The sequence below is a fragment of the Tursiops truncatus genome, chromosome 10, assembly GCF_011762595.2.
Source record: "Tursiops truncatus isolate mTurTru1 chromosome 10, mTurTru1.mat.Y, whole genome shotgun sequence".
Classification (NCBI taxonomy): Eukaryota; Metazoa; Chordata; class Mammalia; order Artiodactyla; family Delphinidae; genus Tursiops; species Tursiops truncatus.
In genome coordinates, this window is record NC_047043.1 from 26,121,558 (window position 1) to 26,137,255 (window position 15,698).

At 45.9% G+C, this 15,698-nt stretch overlaps 1 protein-coding gene across 10 annotated transcripts in view; it reads right to left on the reverse strand.

Annotated features, from left to right (window-relative positions):
- TFAP2B (transcription factor AP-2 beta) overlaps window positions 1-13,578 on the reverse strand; it is a 35,535-nt gene extending 21,957 nt beyond the window's left edge. For 2 of the 10 annotated variants that reach the window (XR_012334428.1, XM_019949891.3), the window contains exons 1-3: window positions 9,629-10,144; window positions 6,437-6,463; window positions 4,815-5,273 (exon numbers count right to left, since the gene is read on the reverse strand). Coding sequence is in view for 8 of the 10 variants with exons in the window: in XM_019949891.3 (XP_019805450.1) it covers window positions 4,815-5,273; window positions 6,437-6,463; window positions 9,629-9,709 (567 nt within the window). In the remaining 2 variants the exon portion in view is untranslated. Of the gene's footprint in view, window positions 1-4,814; window positions 5,274-6,436; window positions 6,576-7,938; window positions 8,059-8,208; window positions 8,317-9,628; window positions 10,146-13,258 lie in introns of those variants that run through there. The other 8 variants (XR_002179344.3, XM_019949892.3, XM_073810627.1 and 5 more) reach the window with 7 other exon arrangements.
- Between the last annotated feature and the right edge of the window lie 2,120 nt (window positions 13,579-15,698).

Here is a 15,698-nt window from a genome sequence, read left to right on the forward strand (position 1 = left end):
AAGAATCACACTCATAAATCATGTCATTCCAAACTGGAGTTGCTGTTATTTCCATTTATATTAATTCACAAAGGGAGGTTTTATTATTATCATTATTACCTCCAAATGGACACAGAAATGAAATACACCCAAATTATAAATTCTTCCAATGGAAGAAGAGGAAAAAGGAAACTGTGAGAGACATCTGGGATGCAGGATTGGTTTAGTTATTACGTTAAACATAGATATTACATAGACACATAAACTTTTATATTATTTGCTCTTATGAGTTGTGAAAATCTAGCAGCACTGAAAGATTTTCACCAATATTAGTCAGAGCAGTTTCTGTTTTCTATGCTATCCCAGTGCATTTAACCCCAGAGTCATTTTACAAATACATAATAGTTTACGTTATAGGATTTTAATTAAAGTCTGAGCAATTTGGAATGGAATGCGAACAGCAACACATAGGAACACGTCTGCAGGCTGTCAGGACCGCACACCCACTGCAGTTCACACACATCCCTGTGCTGGGTGAGCTTCCTGCCGCAGGACAATCGCTTGGGGGGACCTGCACAATCTGCTCCCCTCCCAACCCTGCCACCTCTGCTACCCAGCAAGAAGCACACCTGTTAGAAAGGCAGTAACTACAGACACACCAACACACACACACACACACACACACACACGGAGGATCTCCCAGTCAGCACCTGGGTAATGGCAAAGAACATTCACCTTCCTTGCCATTTTCATCCCAGAGAAGGAAAGTTTCGACCCTAGTTGTTGGCTGCATTTCAGAGGGGAAATAGCTGTTAGAATGATATTCTTACTGTCAGGATGCACCAGAACAGGGTTCTAGCCATGCATCCCAGGGCATCCAAAGGCAGTAGATTCCCTCCCCCTACTCCCAAGAGAAAATCAATGCTAGGCCTTTCTGCCACGTACAGCTGCTTTCCTTGATCCTTAGGCACCTACGTTTGGACTAATCTGTCACCCACTCTACAGAGGAGTAAAAAGCAAAGGGCTTGTAAGGGGGGTTGTGTTTAGACAGCACTTCCCACCCACTCAAGCTGCGTCCCCAGACAGGGCGTGTGTTCATCACAAGGAAGAGACTGTGTACCCCAAACAAGCAGCACATTAGAAACGAGACGATCTAATCATGGAGGGGTCATGTTCATTTGTTTCTTTTCGTTTTTCGTAGCCACTCTTCTGTTCTCAGAAAGATGGGGGAAATTGTTTTTCTCCGTAAGGACCATTTTCCATATTGCAACATGCCATCTCCAACTTAAGAAATAGTACAAAGCTTTAAAAAAAAGAAAAATGCTTCATGTAACTTGTTCGGAACTCCCAGCAGACCCCACCAAGCACACGGGCGCGCACACACACGATTCACGCCTTTTGTGCTCACGTGTCTACAGTGGCGACGTGTCCACGCGGAACAGAAATATTCGCCTGTGTCTGTGGGTGGGCAGACCCGCGATCTCACAGGCCCCGGATCGTGAGCGCCCACACCTCACCCTCACGTCGGTACGTAAATATGTATATACGCCTCATCAGCGACGTGGGGTAGTTGTGGTAGTTAATGAGAAGGCTCTTGTCTGATTTTCTATCTAATTACGGACGCCTGCTGGGTTTTTGTACAGGATATTCACGCAGCATGCTGGCGCTTAATCGTCACAGGGAGGATCGTAAAGATTTAATTAGGACTGCGTGCGGAAGCTCAGAAAAACGACTCCGACTCGTAATTACTAGACTTCTTTAGTTAAAAGTGATACCAGGGGTTGCTTTAAGACACTAGGGTGTGTTTGAGTGTGTGTGTGTGTGTGTGTGTGTGTGTGTGTAAGGGCTTTGACTTAACATCCTTATATGTTTACACTTAGGTAGTAAAGGTGATGAGAGGTTAGAGAGCAAAGATCGGAAGAAGGAAAGAGGTGTTCACAGCAACTAAACAAGCTCCAAACTAGCTGTCACCTCACGCTCTCTTTCTTTCTGATGCTGTTTTTCTGACTTTTAAACACAGCCGCCCCTCCCCACGTGCGCGCTCACACACACACACACACACACACACACACACACACACACACACACAATGGGTAGAATGTAGCATACCCAGAACCCAAGCAGCGATTTGCTGGCTTAATAGCCCCTGTGAGTAAATTGAAATAGAAATTGACAGGGTTTTATAGTTTCATTTAAAAAATTATTAGAAGCATTTGGTTAATTAGCTCTCCTCATTTGCTTCTCTCACGGTCGGGGCGGTGGCCCCGCGCGTGTGTCTGGGTCACACAACATCTCCCCCCAGCCCTAGGCCAGGTGAGCACCGCTGGGTGTGAGGGCCCCTGGCCTGGCGGCGCCCTGGGATCTGCCTGATCCGCGGCTGGATGGGGGAGGAGGATCCAGCACACACAACAGGCCCTTGAGATGGAACGAGTGACTGGGGTCCAGGCTGAGGCACCCCTGGTCCCTTTTACAGACAGGTGGGGCGCAGCCCACGCGTCCCGTAGCTGCAGGAAACGCGAAACGCCGAAACCGCCATCAGCTCCTGCAACTTCAGCCGCCGTCCCCCACCGCGTTCCAGATTCCTAAGTCAGAAGTGGATCCTCCGGGACTGGACGGAGGAGGCAGAGCCTCTGGATTCGAGGGTCTGGTCCTAGGTCCATCTCTTCCCCTGTCTTTCTTTGTCACCTGCCCCGTGTCACGTCAACCACACCCCGGCCTCAGGACGCCTGTCATCACGGCGGAGACAGAGATCGCCCCAGCCCCTGTAGTTCCCCTCCTGGGACGGGCGCAGAGTGTATCCCCCGCGACCCCTTGCAGTGAGGGTCGACCCGAGAAAGTCCCGCGGGCCTCCCCACCTCGCCAGGCGACCTGCTGGGATGCATCTGGGGAGGAACGGGGAGAGGTGGGGTGGGCGGGGAGCAGCGAGGGCCCTGGGCCTGCGCCGTCTCTGCTCTGGGCTCTGTCCACCTCCCGGATCTAAGCTCCGGCCACAACTCGGACAAGGGTGCTCTCCCAAATGCACACCGACCTGGCCCTGTTTTTCTCTGGTCCCTTGCATTTGACCGAACACTCCAAACCTCTCACAATTCTCTCTTTCAAAAAACAAAAAACTAAAACCAAAGAAATCTGTTCCCTCTTTGGGCGCAATCCTTGGGTTCCGTCGCCTAAACCACTAGGCCTGCCGAGTGTGGTGACACGGCCAGTGCAGCATTGCCAACAGCAATGCTGATGAGTTGATCCACTTTCATTATCTAGCACTTTGAACCGTACCCAGAAAGGTTAATTTAAAAACTTTTCCCCCCAGACATATATTACCCCAATGCATTAAAAAAAAACACGATTAAATATTTCCTTTCTCATATGATATTCTGAAATGAGCATTATCTCCAGACAGGGACAGTTAAGCTCGGCTAAATCAACAAAACTACCATTCTTATGACTATGGGTAAATCCAGCCACAACTCAGGTGATTCTGTCATTTTTGGAAATATTAAATAACTGAATTTCCTTTAAAGCAGTAAGCCATCATAGACTACACACAGACAGCATTTAATTCTGTCCCCACATTTTAACTGTTCAAAATACATTTTCTTCAGCAAGGTAAAGAGGAAGGACTCATGCACCCTTTCCCTTTCCCATATTGTTTTCCTTTTCTTCAGAGGTATGTCCATAATGATGCATAATATATACAACCATGCCAATGAGACCGAAGGATCCATTGAATACCTTTCAACCATATTTATCTTTTCTGGAGACTATTTAAATTAGGGAGGAAAAGGAGACCTGCTCAGAATCACCCAGAGAGTTTTTATAAATCATTTCTTTGATGTTTCTTTGTTTAGTTTAACCAAGTATTCTCCACCAAATCAGGCTCCATTGTGTAGATTGAAGATGGGATAGTGAGTGGGTGGGGGAGTGTTTGGAGCCTTTTAAGAAACAAACATATGATGTCTCTTCAACTGGGGTGGTGACACTGGGGAGAGGGTATTAGTGGAAAGGAGGACTGGAGAGGGATGCGGAGAACATTGCTCCACAGTCGTTTAATGGTCCATAGGGGGAAAAGAATCTCCAAAATCATATGTGTCCTCATGAATTCCCAAACAGAATTATGACTTTCTGGGTCTCTCCTCACAGATCTTCAATTTCTCAGATAACGACCCTGGAACTCAGTTATCTTGGAAAAGGGTTCAACAGCTTATGGGACATTCAAAGTAAGACCTGGCTTGGACAAAATAGCACACGTTTTTCTTCCACTGTGCATTGTCACACTTAACAAAGTCTTTGCAAATCCAGCAAGAACCTCTATAGAGGTCCCTGCACCTCCATGCTGTAGCTTCAGGCAGTCAGGACTCCACCTGCCCTGTCAGGGGCCCAGGCCCACTACTGGGCATGCAGAGCGGGTGGGTTGGGGAGGGCACCCAGCTTGCTCGCACGAAGCGCAAGAGAACAAGAAGGAGTCACACAGCTAAGGCAAGACAAAAACATCTAGCCTTGATTCTGATGATCCTAAACTAGCCAAACACACATATATTTTTCTTCTTCATTCTTTCATCTAGCCTTGATTCTGATGATCCTAAACTAGCCAAACACACATATATTTTTCTTCTTCATTCTTTCATTTCTAGTGCTTCTGGCTTTCATCATCAGACCTCCAGAAATCGCCACTAGAGAGCCATACACGTATACACACAGTTACGTACGTGGTGTCCAGCTGGTGCTGTTCTAAAGATGAAAACTACCTCCCCCAAAGGAGACACAGCTGTCCCTCCCCGCCTGTCCCCCCCACCCGGGGCATTTGTTATTTGTTTACTGTGTGTTTGTTTGTGTGCCGTTACCTGGACATCTTCCATCCCAGGGTGGCCGAGACCATGCAGCGAGAGGCTGTCACCCATGCCCGCGTCCAGGCCGTGGTGTGCTGAGTGCAGGAGCACGTCCGGCCGGCGGACCGAGTGGTAGTCCCTCCGGGGGTCGAGGCCCGAGAGCTGGGGCAGGGCGGCCCGAGGCTGGGGCAGGAGAGAGCCGGCTTCTGAACCCACTTCTTGCCGCTGTCGTTGCCCCCAGGGGTGCTGCTGGGGCTGGTGCAGGGGGTTCAGGGAGTAGGGGTCGTTGACGTGGGAGTAGGGGTCCTGGCTCTGGTGGTAGGGGAGCGGCTGGTAGGGGGGCGGGAAGTAGGGTGGCTGGAAATCTGACGACGGCGTGTGGGACAGCGGCGGAGCGCTGGAGTAAGGTCCTTGGGACACCGAGCCCAGCTGGGAGAGCCGTGAGCTGTGACTCGGGACGCCATCGTGCCGGTCCTGGGAGCGGAGAGGAGAAAGAGAGAGAGAGAGAAGGGGAGGAAAAAATACAATCGACAAATGGAGAAGCCCACCTACGGCATCTTCTTCTTCCCGAGACAGGGGACGCAAGAGTCTGAAACAGACTCCCAAGCTGACTCAGAGGGTACATGATTTCAGCAATTCCAAATGCGAGGCTTTGGGGGAAAAGGGGGAGAATCACCCACTTAACCAACATCTAAGCCCTCTGTTGGGGTGCAAAGCCGGCAAAAGGGGTGAGGGTAAAGTAACAGTGTGTGTGGGGGGAGATTCTCAATTCCCTAATGAAAAATACAGGAGTCTGACATAGGGTATTTGCTTTTCTGGGTGTTTTAAACTATTTTTTCCTAACTCTTCCAGAGGCCCAAAGCATGACAAATAAAACTTCATACTATTGGCTTTGCTGTTACTCTTCCTAACCCAGCCGGCTGACCAGGAGCTCCCCACACGACTTGATCATTCCAGGAGACCCAGGAATCTGCCTGATCTGAGTTTCCAGTCCCCCCTCCCTCCCCAAGAGGAATTAAATAATTTATGTAGTGTTTGATTGAAATGGATCTCATTCAAAATCATATCCTGAGTCCCTGTTAAAGTTGAACTGTGGTTCACAGGAGTTTTTCTAAGGTTGCTTTTCTAAATATATCTATTGCTGTCCTACTCCAGGGAGTGAAGATGAAGGACCTGGGATTGGGAGGGGGGGGAAAGAACAAATAAAGGCCCAGACAACTTAGCGCTGGTCTTAAGTGGAGTGTTAAACTCAGTGAAAAGGGAGGGGGGAGGTGTGTGTGTGTGTGTGTGTGTGTGAGAGAGAGAGAGAGTTTCTCCCTCTCCTCTGTGGAAATGCCATGGTAAAGTCCCCATGGTTCTTTTTGGAGAAATAATAACCTAAATTTCCAAACTGCAATGGCAAAAAGTTTTTCTGTTCGGCCTCCCCCCTCTCCCCAGTTGACTCATGGAGCTCAGACGAACACACAATGCAGAGAAGCAGCTGCAGCCTCGTCCAATTATGGTGCTAAATTACCAAGCCAAAGGCGCTCGAAGGAAGACAGAGACGAGAGAGTGAGACGCACACACAAGAGACAGAGACAGAGAGACAGTAAGAGGAGGGAGCATGCAATTCTGGTACAACGTGAATCCGGACTCACCATGGACGAATAGGTGTGCACTAACATCTGGAAAAAAAAGCCTGGTTACTGCTCAAAATCAAACAATGATTTAAAAAAAAATCAAGGAGTCCAGCAGAGAAACGAGCTGGACACAGGAGCCGAGCTTGAGGTGTTTCCAGGACAAGCCATCAAAAAAAAAAAAAAAAAATTTACCCCCCCCACCAAACGAGATTGGCGTCGCCTGTCACACACACACAGAGCTGTTCATCGGTCTCTTGCTGTTTTTTTGGCTCTTTTCTTCTGCGGTTCTGCGGGGCTCCAGAAGCAGTCCTCTTCCGCCCGAAGCTGGGCTCAGACTGCTCGGCCGCCCCTTCCTCCCTCCGCTTGCCTACACCTCCTCATAATAATTGATATTCATGACTATTAATATTACACGAGTACTTTAAAGGGAGAATGGAGGACAAATGGAGCGTGAAGCAGCAGCGGGCGCAGAGCTCCCTACTATTGTAAATGACGTTCATTCAGTGGAGAATTACTAGATGTAATCAGACGAGGGGGCTGGCGAAGGCAGACCGGGGAAAAAGTTTAGCAGGAAAGAGGCAGAACTTCAATTAACTGAGCCGGGGACGCGCGTAAAGCAGCCCCTGCTCCCCTGGACCAGGCGGTGAAGGAGAGAGCATCGCTGGGGGCTTGTGCAGAACGTAGGTGTCCTGGTTCCTGGAGAGGGACTTTCCTACTGGGAAGAATGGATCGCCCTAGGTGCTTCCTGTGCAGATTAAAAAACAAAATAAAAAGGCGTTGCCTCCTCCTTTGGAGGGGAGAGCAAAGTAAACCGGTGGGCCCGGTTGTTTACAGTGACGTTTGCAGACTTTCACGCATACTGGAGATTATGCTTATTTATTAAAGGATAGGGGCGAGATGGGGGCTTTCCATCCCTCGTGCAGCCTTTCCCTCTTTAGTGCTCCTGCAGTCTGTGATTTTTTTTTTACTTCAATTTAAAATATATGCAATCAATCTTCAAGTACACTAAACTTATCCTTTCCAGGCAAAGCCAGGGGCAACAGAAAACCTTTTTGGATGTTTCAGGAACCCGTTCAACTGGCCTAACTGCCATTTCTGTTAAAGTTCAACCTTTCTCCCGACTTAAATAGGCTCCTTCCACCGGGCTGCGGGTTCTCCTATATTTTTTGAGCAGAAAAATTAGGCAGATAGGAATACCTGCAGTATTTTCTCTCTCTCTCTCTCTCTCTCTCTCTCTCTCTCTGTGTGTGTGTGTGTGTGTGACTCTTCTCTCTCCCTCCCCCTTTATTCTGCCCTCTTTCCCTCTTCCACTCCACCCCTCCCTCTTCCTCCCTCCCTCCCTCCCTGCTTTCTTCTCTCCCTCCCTCCTTTCCCATTTAGCCAGTCTACCTTCCAGACTCTTAGAACGAGTTTTATCCTGCTTACTTTTCGGAACCCAGTGAAGTCCCTCTCTGTATACCCTGAGCTATTTACACCGTGGCCCCTTCCCCGCCCGTGCCAAGCCCACTTCGGGCGCTCACATTCTTTAGGACAGTTCGAGCTCCTTCGACTAGAGCATTATCCCGCCTGTTAAAGAAGGAAGAGGAGGCCGAACGGAAACAAACCCCACCAGGCGGAGGCGCGGCTCTTCGTTACAGTCAATACACAACCACAAAGAGGAAAGGAAAGCCCCAATCATCATTCCGCAGAAAGACGAATCTCCTCTCTCTCTCTCTCTCTCTCTCTCTCTCTCTCTCTCTCTCTCTCTCTCCCACACACACACACACACGCACACGCACACGCACACACACCCCAAAATCAGGATTCGGGGCTGGGCAGAGCTGGGAGGCTCCAGGCGCGGGCGCCGGGCGCTGCTTGCGAAACGCAACCGGGCAGCGGCGGGGCGCGCGCGGGCTCCGCGGAGCCGCAGTCTGGGTCGCGGGGCTGGGCCGGCGGCGTCGGGAGGAGCCCGTTTCTAGCGTCCGCAAGGCGACTCCCCGCCCGGCTTTCAGGAGTCCTCCCGGAGCCGGCGGGATGGCGTGTCCCCCGCGGGCTGGGGATCCTCTTTGCGTCCCATCGCGACCGCCTCGTCCGACCGAGCGCTTCCCGCGCCGATCGCCCGAGACTTGGCTTCTCGTCCTCCCTCCCCTCTCCGACTTCCCCTCCTTCCGACCTCCGACTACTGCCCGCTCGCCAGCTTCTACCTTCCCCGTCCCTTACTCCTCTGCCCCTTTCTCTTCGCCTTCCGCCAAGTTTTTCTTTCCCGCTTCCCTCCCTCGACGTCTCCTCGGAATCTTCGCTTCCCCGCTTCCCCTCACGCCTAATTCGGGGACTCCCAGGCTGGTGAGCTCGGAGCGAAGTTCCGCGGTCCTGGGCCGCCGTCCCCTCTCCGCCCGGCAGCCCGGCCCACGCGCAGCCCCGCCGCCCCGCCGCCCCGCCGCTCCGTCGGCGCCCGAGACCCGAGCGCACGGCCGGGGCGCCCCGCCCGCGGGGAGGCAGGCTCCCGCCTGGCTTCGGGCAGCATCTCCACCCGAGTCTCCCTGGCCTCAGCGGTAAAGAATGGTGCGCACTCAACCCGGGCAGAAATTTTCGTTAAAAATGCCAAGACATGGGGTGGTTTGGACGCCCCGACTCTCAAAGAAGCAAAACACGAGAAAAAAAGAAAATTAAAAAATTGTCGGCTACGGCTCCTTGGCTTGTGCTGTCTCTGCATCCATCTATCCATCTGTCCGTCTATCCGTCGACCTCCCTCCTTCTATATTTTCGTCCTCTACTGGGATCCGTTGGTTATCGATTTCAAAAATGTTATTGAAAATAAAAATTAAAAGCTCGAATCTGTTACGAAGTAGTCTTGAAAACCTAATTCTCTCCCACACTCAAAACGTGGAGAGCCTCTGCCTTTATCAGTCTCTATTTTCTCTGCCCACATTCACTAGCACCACTGTTCCCCATCAGATCCTAAAGGGGGGGGGGGCGACGAAGAAAGAAAAATAAAATAACAAAAAAAAGAGAAATCCGCTAAGTTAAAGTAGTCAGATTTCCATCTTAAAGTCCTTTTTCAGAATAGCGAAGTTTCCCCAAGCCAGCTTTTCCAAAAGTTGGAGAAAGCTGAGAAAACCGACCGGAAACCTACGAGCAAATAGCTTAAAAATATAGATGAGTTGGGGGTGTCAAGAAGCTCAAATTCTCTATCTGCAAAGCTCTAAGATGCAACCGGGGGTGTCGGCTCACCTCATAGATATCTTCGTACTTGACATTCTCCACGAGCTTCCAGAGCATGATGGCAGCCGGGTCTCTAGGAGGTGAGTGCATTCATGTGAGGAGCAGATGTCTGGCTTCTCAGGACTCCGCTGTCTGTAATGATCCATCTATAATTGGAAATGGGGGATACACACCAAATCCGACGCTCCTCTCCCATCGCAACTTATATCTGTTGTCTCAAACAATAGGCTGGAGAAGTAAGCCTCAGCTGAGAGAAAAACATTATTACACACACAGGAGTTAGATGCAACCCACAGACATATATATTATAAAAATCATAAAGACGTATTTATACCCAGACACCCACATTTAGTTATATAAGCACCCCTGGGTCACACAGAGCCTACAGACTCTGAACATGCATTTAAAGGAGAGAGAGTCGGTCAGTGTGATTAATATAAATATAGACATTTAAAAACCTCTATATTGAAAATGATGAATCATTGTAGCCACTGACTAAAGTCTTTACAGTTCATAAGGAGAAACCAGGGTGCCAACAGTCCCCCATTTTCTATGTAGATTTTTAAAGGGGACCATTACTGAGATTTTTAAACACAAAAGCTCCTCTTCTTGTTTGTTCAGCAGGAGGGTTTTGAAAGCTGGATTTGGGGATTTTAAGGGTGATCTCTCTGTGTTGATGGCTACACAACTTTTTCTTTTTTTTCACTGTACCTTAGTCACTGTAGAACAAAAAACCCGGCTCACCACAGTGACCATTTCTCATATTTTCCGGTCATTCTGCCCAACAAATTTGAAACCTTAAATACTGTATGAAGCACCTCAGTCTGTACTGCTTATCGTTTAAGGGTTGTTTGTCTGTATTTTCAGTGGATTTCATGTGCCATTCTTTTCTTGGCTGAAGTCTCCATTTTATGAAGGTTTTTTTCTTTTCTTTCTTTTTTCAGATGTAGGGAGCAACATACGTGCACAATAACACAATATTAATTTCAAGCCTTCTTTGCAGAGACATGGGACATTTTATATCTGCATCTGCTGTCTATAACTTTTAAGTGATTTTAATCATGGAGAGTCAAGAAATGGTCACCTGAACCTCTGGAAGGTTTAAGCAGAATGTTTTTCAAGGAGATATTGAAAAATACTATAGGGTGTGTGGGGTTTTGTTTGTTTTGAGTGTATTTTTTCTTGGTAAGGTGATTTGTATAGCTTTTTTATCCCCCCAAGAAAAGGAAAACATAAACATCAACAAGAACAAAGTTAACCAAACTTCGAAAATGGGCACCCTTTAAGGCACAGGGTTTCCGAATTTCATCATAAAGTGAATACTTGCCTCACTGGCCCCTTTTCCCACCCCCCCCCCCCTTTTTTCTACTTCCTTCCAGGGTGCGGAAGGATTCCCACAGCCAGAAGGGAAGTCCAGTGAAGGCTCTCTGCCCCTGGGGCAGAAAATAAATGACAGGAGGGAATGAGGAGGGACCAGGGCAATTTGGGGTGGAAGTTATTAAACCTGATAAGAGTGAATCTGCAAAGGGCGATTGTCTGTAAATCTCAGGACTGCTGAGCGCTGCTGTGCGCTCAGAAGAGAGGGCTCCGGCCAACCACGGTGGATATCGATTCGATAAAAACCAGGGAGATGTTTCATATCGTGCAGAATGAAAAATTCTGCAGATTTTTAATTTAATTTTTTCAAAGATAAGCCAAATGAAAGGAACTCGAAGAAGATGCTTCATTCAGAAGGAACTTCAGAAATAAACCCTTTCTTCATTTCCTGTTTAATTTTTATGTTTTGCCTTTCCCTCCCTCCCTTTCCCTCCTTCCTTTTTCCTCCATCCCGTTTTCCTTCCTCCCTCCCTCCCTCCCTGACTCCCTTCCTTCCTTCCTTTTCCCTTCGTTTCTCCTTTCCTCTACGTTAAACATTAACAGCTTCAAGTATACAAAATCTGTACAGATTTTCCACTAGGAGCTTGAGCGAAGATTTCCTTCTTTGCTCCCAGAGCTAGTCTGGACATGGGGAGGCATTCTTCCTAATTTTGTTGTGTGGTGGGATTTGAAACGGCTTTTACCCTCCCTTTCCAGAACTAAAATCAGTCCCAGATCAATATTTTGCAAGATAAATATTATAGATTTGGAAACTCAGATTCTCTAGACAGAAATTTATTAATGGGAATAACTGTCTTTTCCTTTTCAAGCCAATAACTCCTTTATCTTTTTTACCTAAAGATCATTCCAACCCAAATAAAAAGCGCTTGGAAAAAATCTTAATTTTTTTTCCTCTGAATGCTTTTAACACCTTTTTCATCTCTTTTTGGCATATCATTGCTTAGTCTATAATAAATAAACTCTAAAACTTGAAACTAAAAGAAAACCTCAGAGGGATACTTTTATATTAAAAAAACTACTTAAAAATATATGTTTTTAGTGTAACTATTTATATAGCCATATACACATAGATATAATTTCAAATTTTCATATGTAATTTTATTTTATGGTGAAATAGATATTTTTAAAATTAGAAACGTCTGGAAATATTTGGTTAACATTTATGTAAACTCTTCAGAAAAACTGAAATCTGGTTTATTAAGAATGAAGCATACATTTAAAAATATACACACATATAAAGAGCTACTCAAAGAAATACATAAGTACAATTAAAGTCCGAGTCAATTTTTCAACGTGGGCCTTGTTCAAAAAATCCTAGAAATGGCAAGGGAAATTTTTCTTAGGGAACCTTCCGTAAGTCATTGAACGGGCAACAGCGCCCTCTGTCGGGATTTTGTGTAAGCAAATCCTGCACGGCCGCTCGATTTTTTTTTTCTTCTCCAGCGATTTCTTCCAGTTCTTGAAAACCTTTTATTGCTTAAGAGCATTTTAAAAGCTCAATTTTTATCATATCTACTAATTTTAGAAATAAGTGTTTAAGCATCTATAAAGTTCAAGTGCCTCAAAAAATGTACAAATAAAATCTCATTCTTTACTAAGAAAAATTTCCTAACTTGAGCCAGCTTCTCTCGCTCTTAACTTTCTGTTGCATTTCGCTTTAACCTTCCAATCAACGTGAGGTAAGGAAAGATTTCCGCAAGGACTCAATAAATGCAAAACAAAATAAAGGCAAAGGCAAAAACCCCTCTGATTTTGAAGGGAAGATAAACGAGCAAAATATGTATTTTCATCATCATTTCATTTTCCACTTCGTCTTGTCCTATGCCCATTTTTTTGTTTTGTTTTTGTTTTTTCAGGGGTGACACAGGCTTGCCTAAATAGAAGCGTACTGGAGACATCCCAAGTAGTTATATTCGTATTTTCCCCTCTCACTTATATTTATTTCACTTATATTTATAATAGTAGACAGGCGCGTTAGTAATACCCCCCTTTTCTCAGCCTCGGATAGAGGGACTATTTTCCGATAAATGTAGGAGCCACTAATGGAGGTGAATGCACCTAGCTTGGAGCCCTCTGCTGGCGGTTTTCCGAGTAAGTTTCTAACTTTTTTTTTTTTTTTTAATTTCACCGAGAAATATCATTATATTAAATCAAGGTCAGCTGTTAGCACTCTCTTGTCCCACTTCTTCTTTCTTCTAAAAAATCTAATTAAGAATTGTCTAAAGTTCTCAGACTTCCTTCCTTCCTCCCCCTATTCCTTACCTTGGCACCTGTGAGTTAAGGCTTCATGAGCTCTCTCCCTCTGCGGCTGCCTGATGGACTGCCTTTTCTCTTACACAATACACGGTCCGCCTGGATTTCCCTTTTCCGTCTTCCTAAGACACACAAATAATAAAATGGTAAACACCAAGACTTAGGATTATTGTCACAGTCGGGACCCCGACCCCTCTCATTATGGGCGGTCGTGTAAGCTATTTAATAGCCAGGGTACTGAGCTATACGATGGGAATGTAGGTGAGAATTTGTTACAACAACACAGTATGAAAGGAATCTATTCCATACTGTCACTTTGTAAAACAATTTAATTTCCCCTCATCAACTCAAGACACGAGCTGCGTGTCAAGAAAGTGAAGGCTTCCATCAGCTAGGGACGTGCATAATTTCCTGTTTAGAAAGTGTCTGTGGGAACCCCAGCCTAGATCTCCCGACTCTGTACAGGCTCAGCAGTTTGCCCACGGCGCTGTGATACTGTCTTTCTTTCTTCTTTCCTTCCTCCCTCTACCCCTCCCTTCCTTATTTCCTTCCTCCTTCCGAAATGAAGAAGACAGTATTTTTGGACAATTACTTTTTTCCAGAGTTATTTTTGTCCTGGATTCATAAACAGGCAAAGGAAGAGAGACGAGAGAGCAGTGACTTGTGACATACCAAGATACTACCTCCACCTCTTACTCCTTACGAAGCACGATCGTCCACCAAGTCGATTAATAAGTTGTGACAGGAGCACGTTTCATTGTGGTAGTCTAACTCTAGTTTTCTACCGTGTTTCTATCTGGAAGCTTCCTCATGATCATATTTTGGGGGAATCTTGATTATGTATTTTTAACATCAATTTGGAAAAATTACTGTTGAATGTGTGAAACTACAATTCGAACCCCTGCCCTTAGATTTATAGGGCTTTGCTACCACATAGGTGTCAGCGATCTGGGTATGAGACAACAAAATAAGAGGGACTAATGTTTGCATAAGGGGGTTTTAAAAAAATTAAACGGGGGTAGAATGATCTCCAGAACGACTCTTCGTGATCTTACAGATTGAGGCAAACATTGAAAAGGAAATAGCATTTCTTACTTTAACCACAATATTTAATCAAGGGCACAGTTGTGAATTTTTAAAGTGAAATCCCTTGTGAGAATGAAAAGCAGTGTGACTATGGAAACTTCTACTTGGTCTTGAACTTTGAGGAAGAGAAGTAATTTTATTGCATATTTTAGATGTTCTGAAGTCCTCAGGCTTTTCTGTTTACTTGTGGGGCTGTGAAGTTGCCAAAGGGACAGTTTTCAAATTTCTATCTCCTGGAGATAAAGAGGTTAAGGAATGGAAGATGGGGGCGGGGGGCGGGGGGTGGGCTTGGAGTAAATGGTGCAAACAGCCAGAGAACAATTGTTTCCAATACCAATGGATACTTCACATACACAATGTGAGAGGTGCTCATTTTCCCTGGGGTGACCGATGCAGGAGGACAGGTATTTCCATCATTCTGGATATTTTCCATATTATTGACTTAAGAAGGGGCAATCTCAAAGGGAGAAAACACTAAACAATTTGGTTTCAAAATGCAACCAATAGACCAATACACATCGGAGAGGAAAAATTTGCAAATAAAGACATGGAAAGACGTAGGGCAGAAATCTAACCTTTAAAGCATGAATAAACACATAACGATGCATAACATCAGCGCTGAAATGTCTCTTAAGCACAAGGAACATTTAGGAGAAATTAGCATGACTTTGGAACTACTTCCTAAAACTCACATTCATGCATTTTGAGAAAAATAGAGAATGATGTGTATTCTATGACTCTCTTTATTTCTTTAACATAAGAAGATTCTTTCACTTACCAGCTATGTTATCTTGGGCAAGTCCTTTGACCTTTCCATGTCTCAGTTTTCTCATCTATAAAATGAGGCGAATTTACTGGATGATATATAAGCTTTTTTTTCTTAGAAATAGACTTAATGAGCTTTAAAAGCAGCAAATAGTAATGAATGAAAAGTTTAAAATGGAAGTATTTCTGTCTGAACATGTTGCAGCAAAATCTCAGCTCTCTGGGACCCTCTAGGGTAGAGTTTAAGAGAACTGACCCTGATCTTTTGATAAATACTAATCACACGCGCACACACACACACACACACATTTTTAGGAATATCATCTTAGAAGAAAACAAAGGAAGGATAAGAATACAGCTTGAGCAGCTCATGCAGCCCAATGTCAAAAAACCAAACAACCCAATCCAAAAATGGGCAGAAGACCTAAATAGACATTTCTCCGAAGAAGATATACAGACTGCCAACAAACACATGAAAGGATGCTCAACATCACTAATCATTAGAGAAATGCAAATCAAAACTACGATGAGATATCATCTCACACCAGTCAGAATGGCCATCATCAAAAAATCTAGAAACAATAAATGCTGGAGAGGG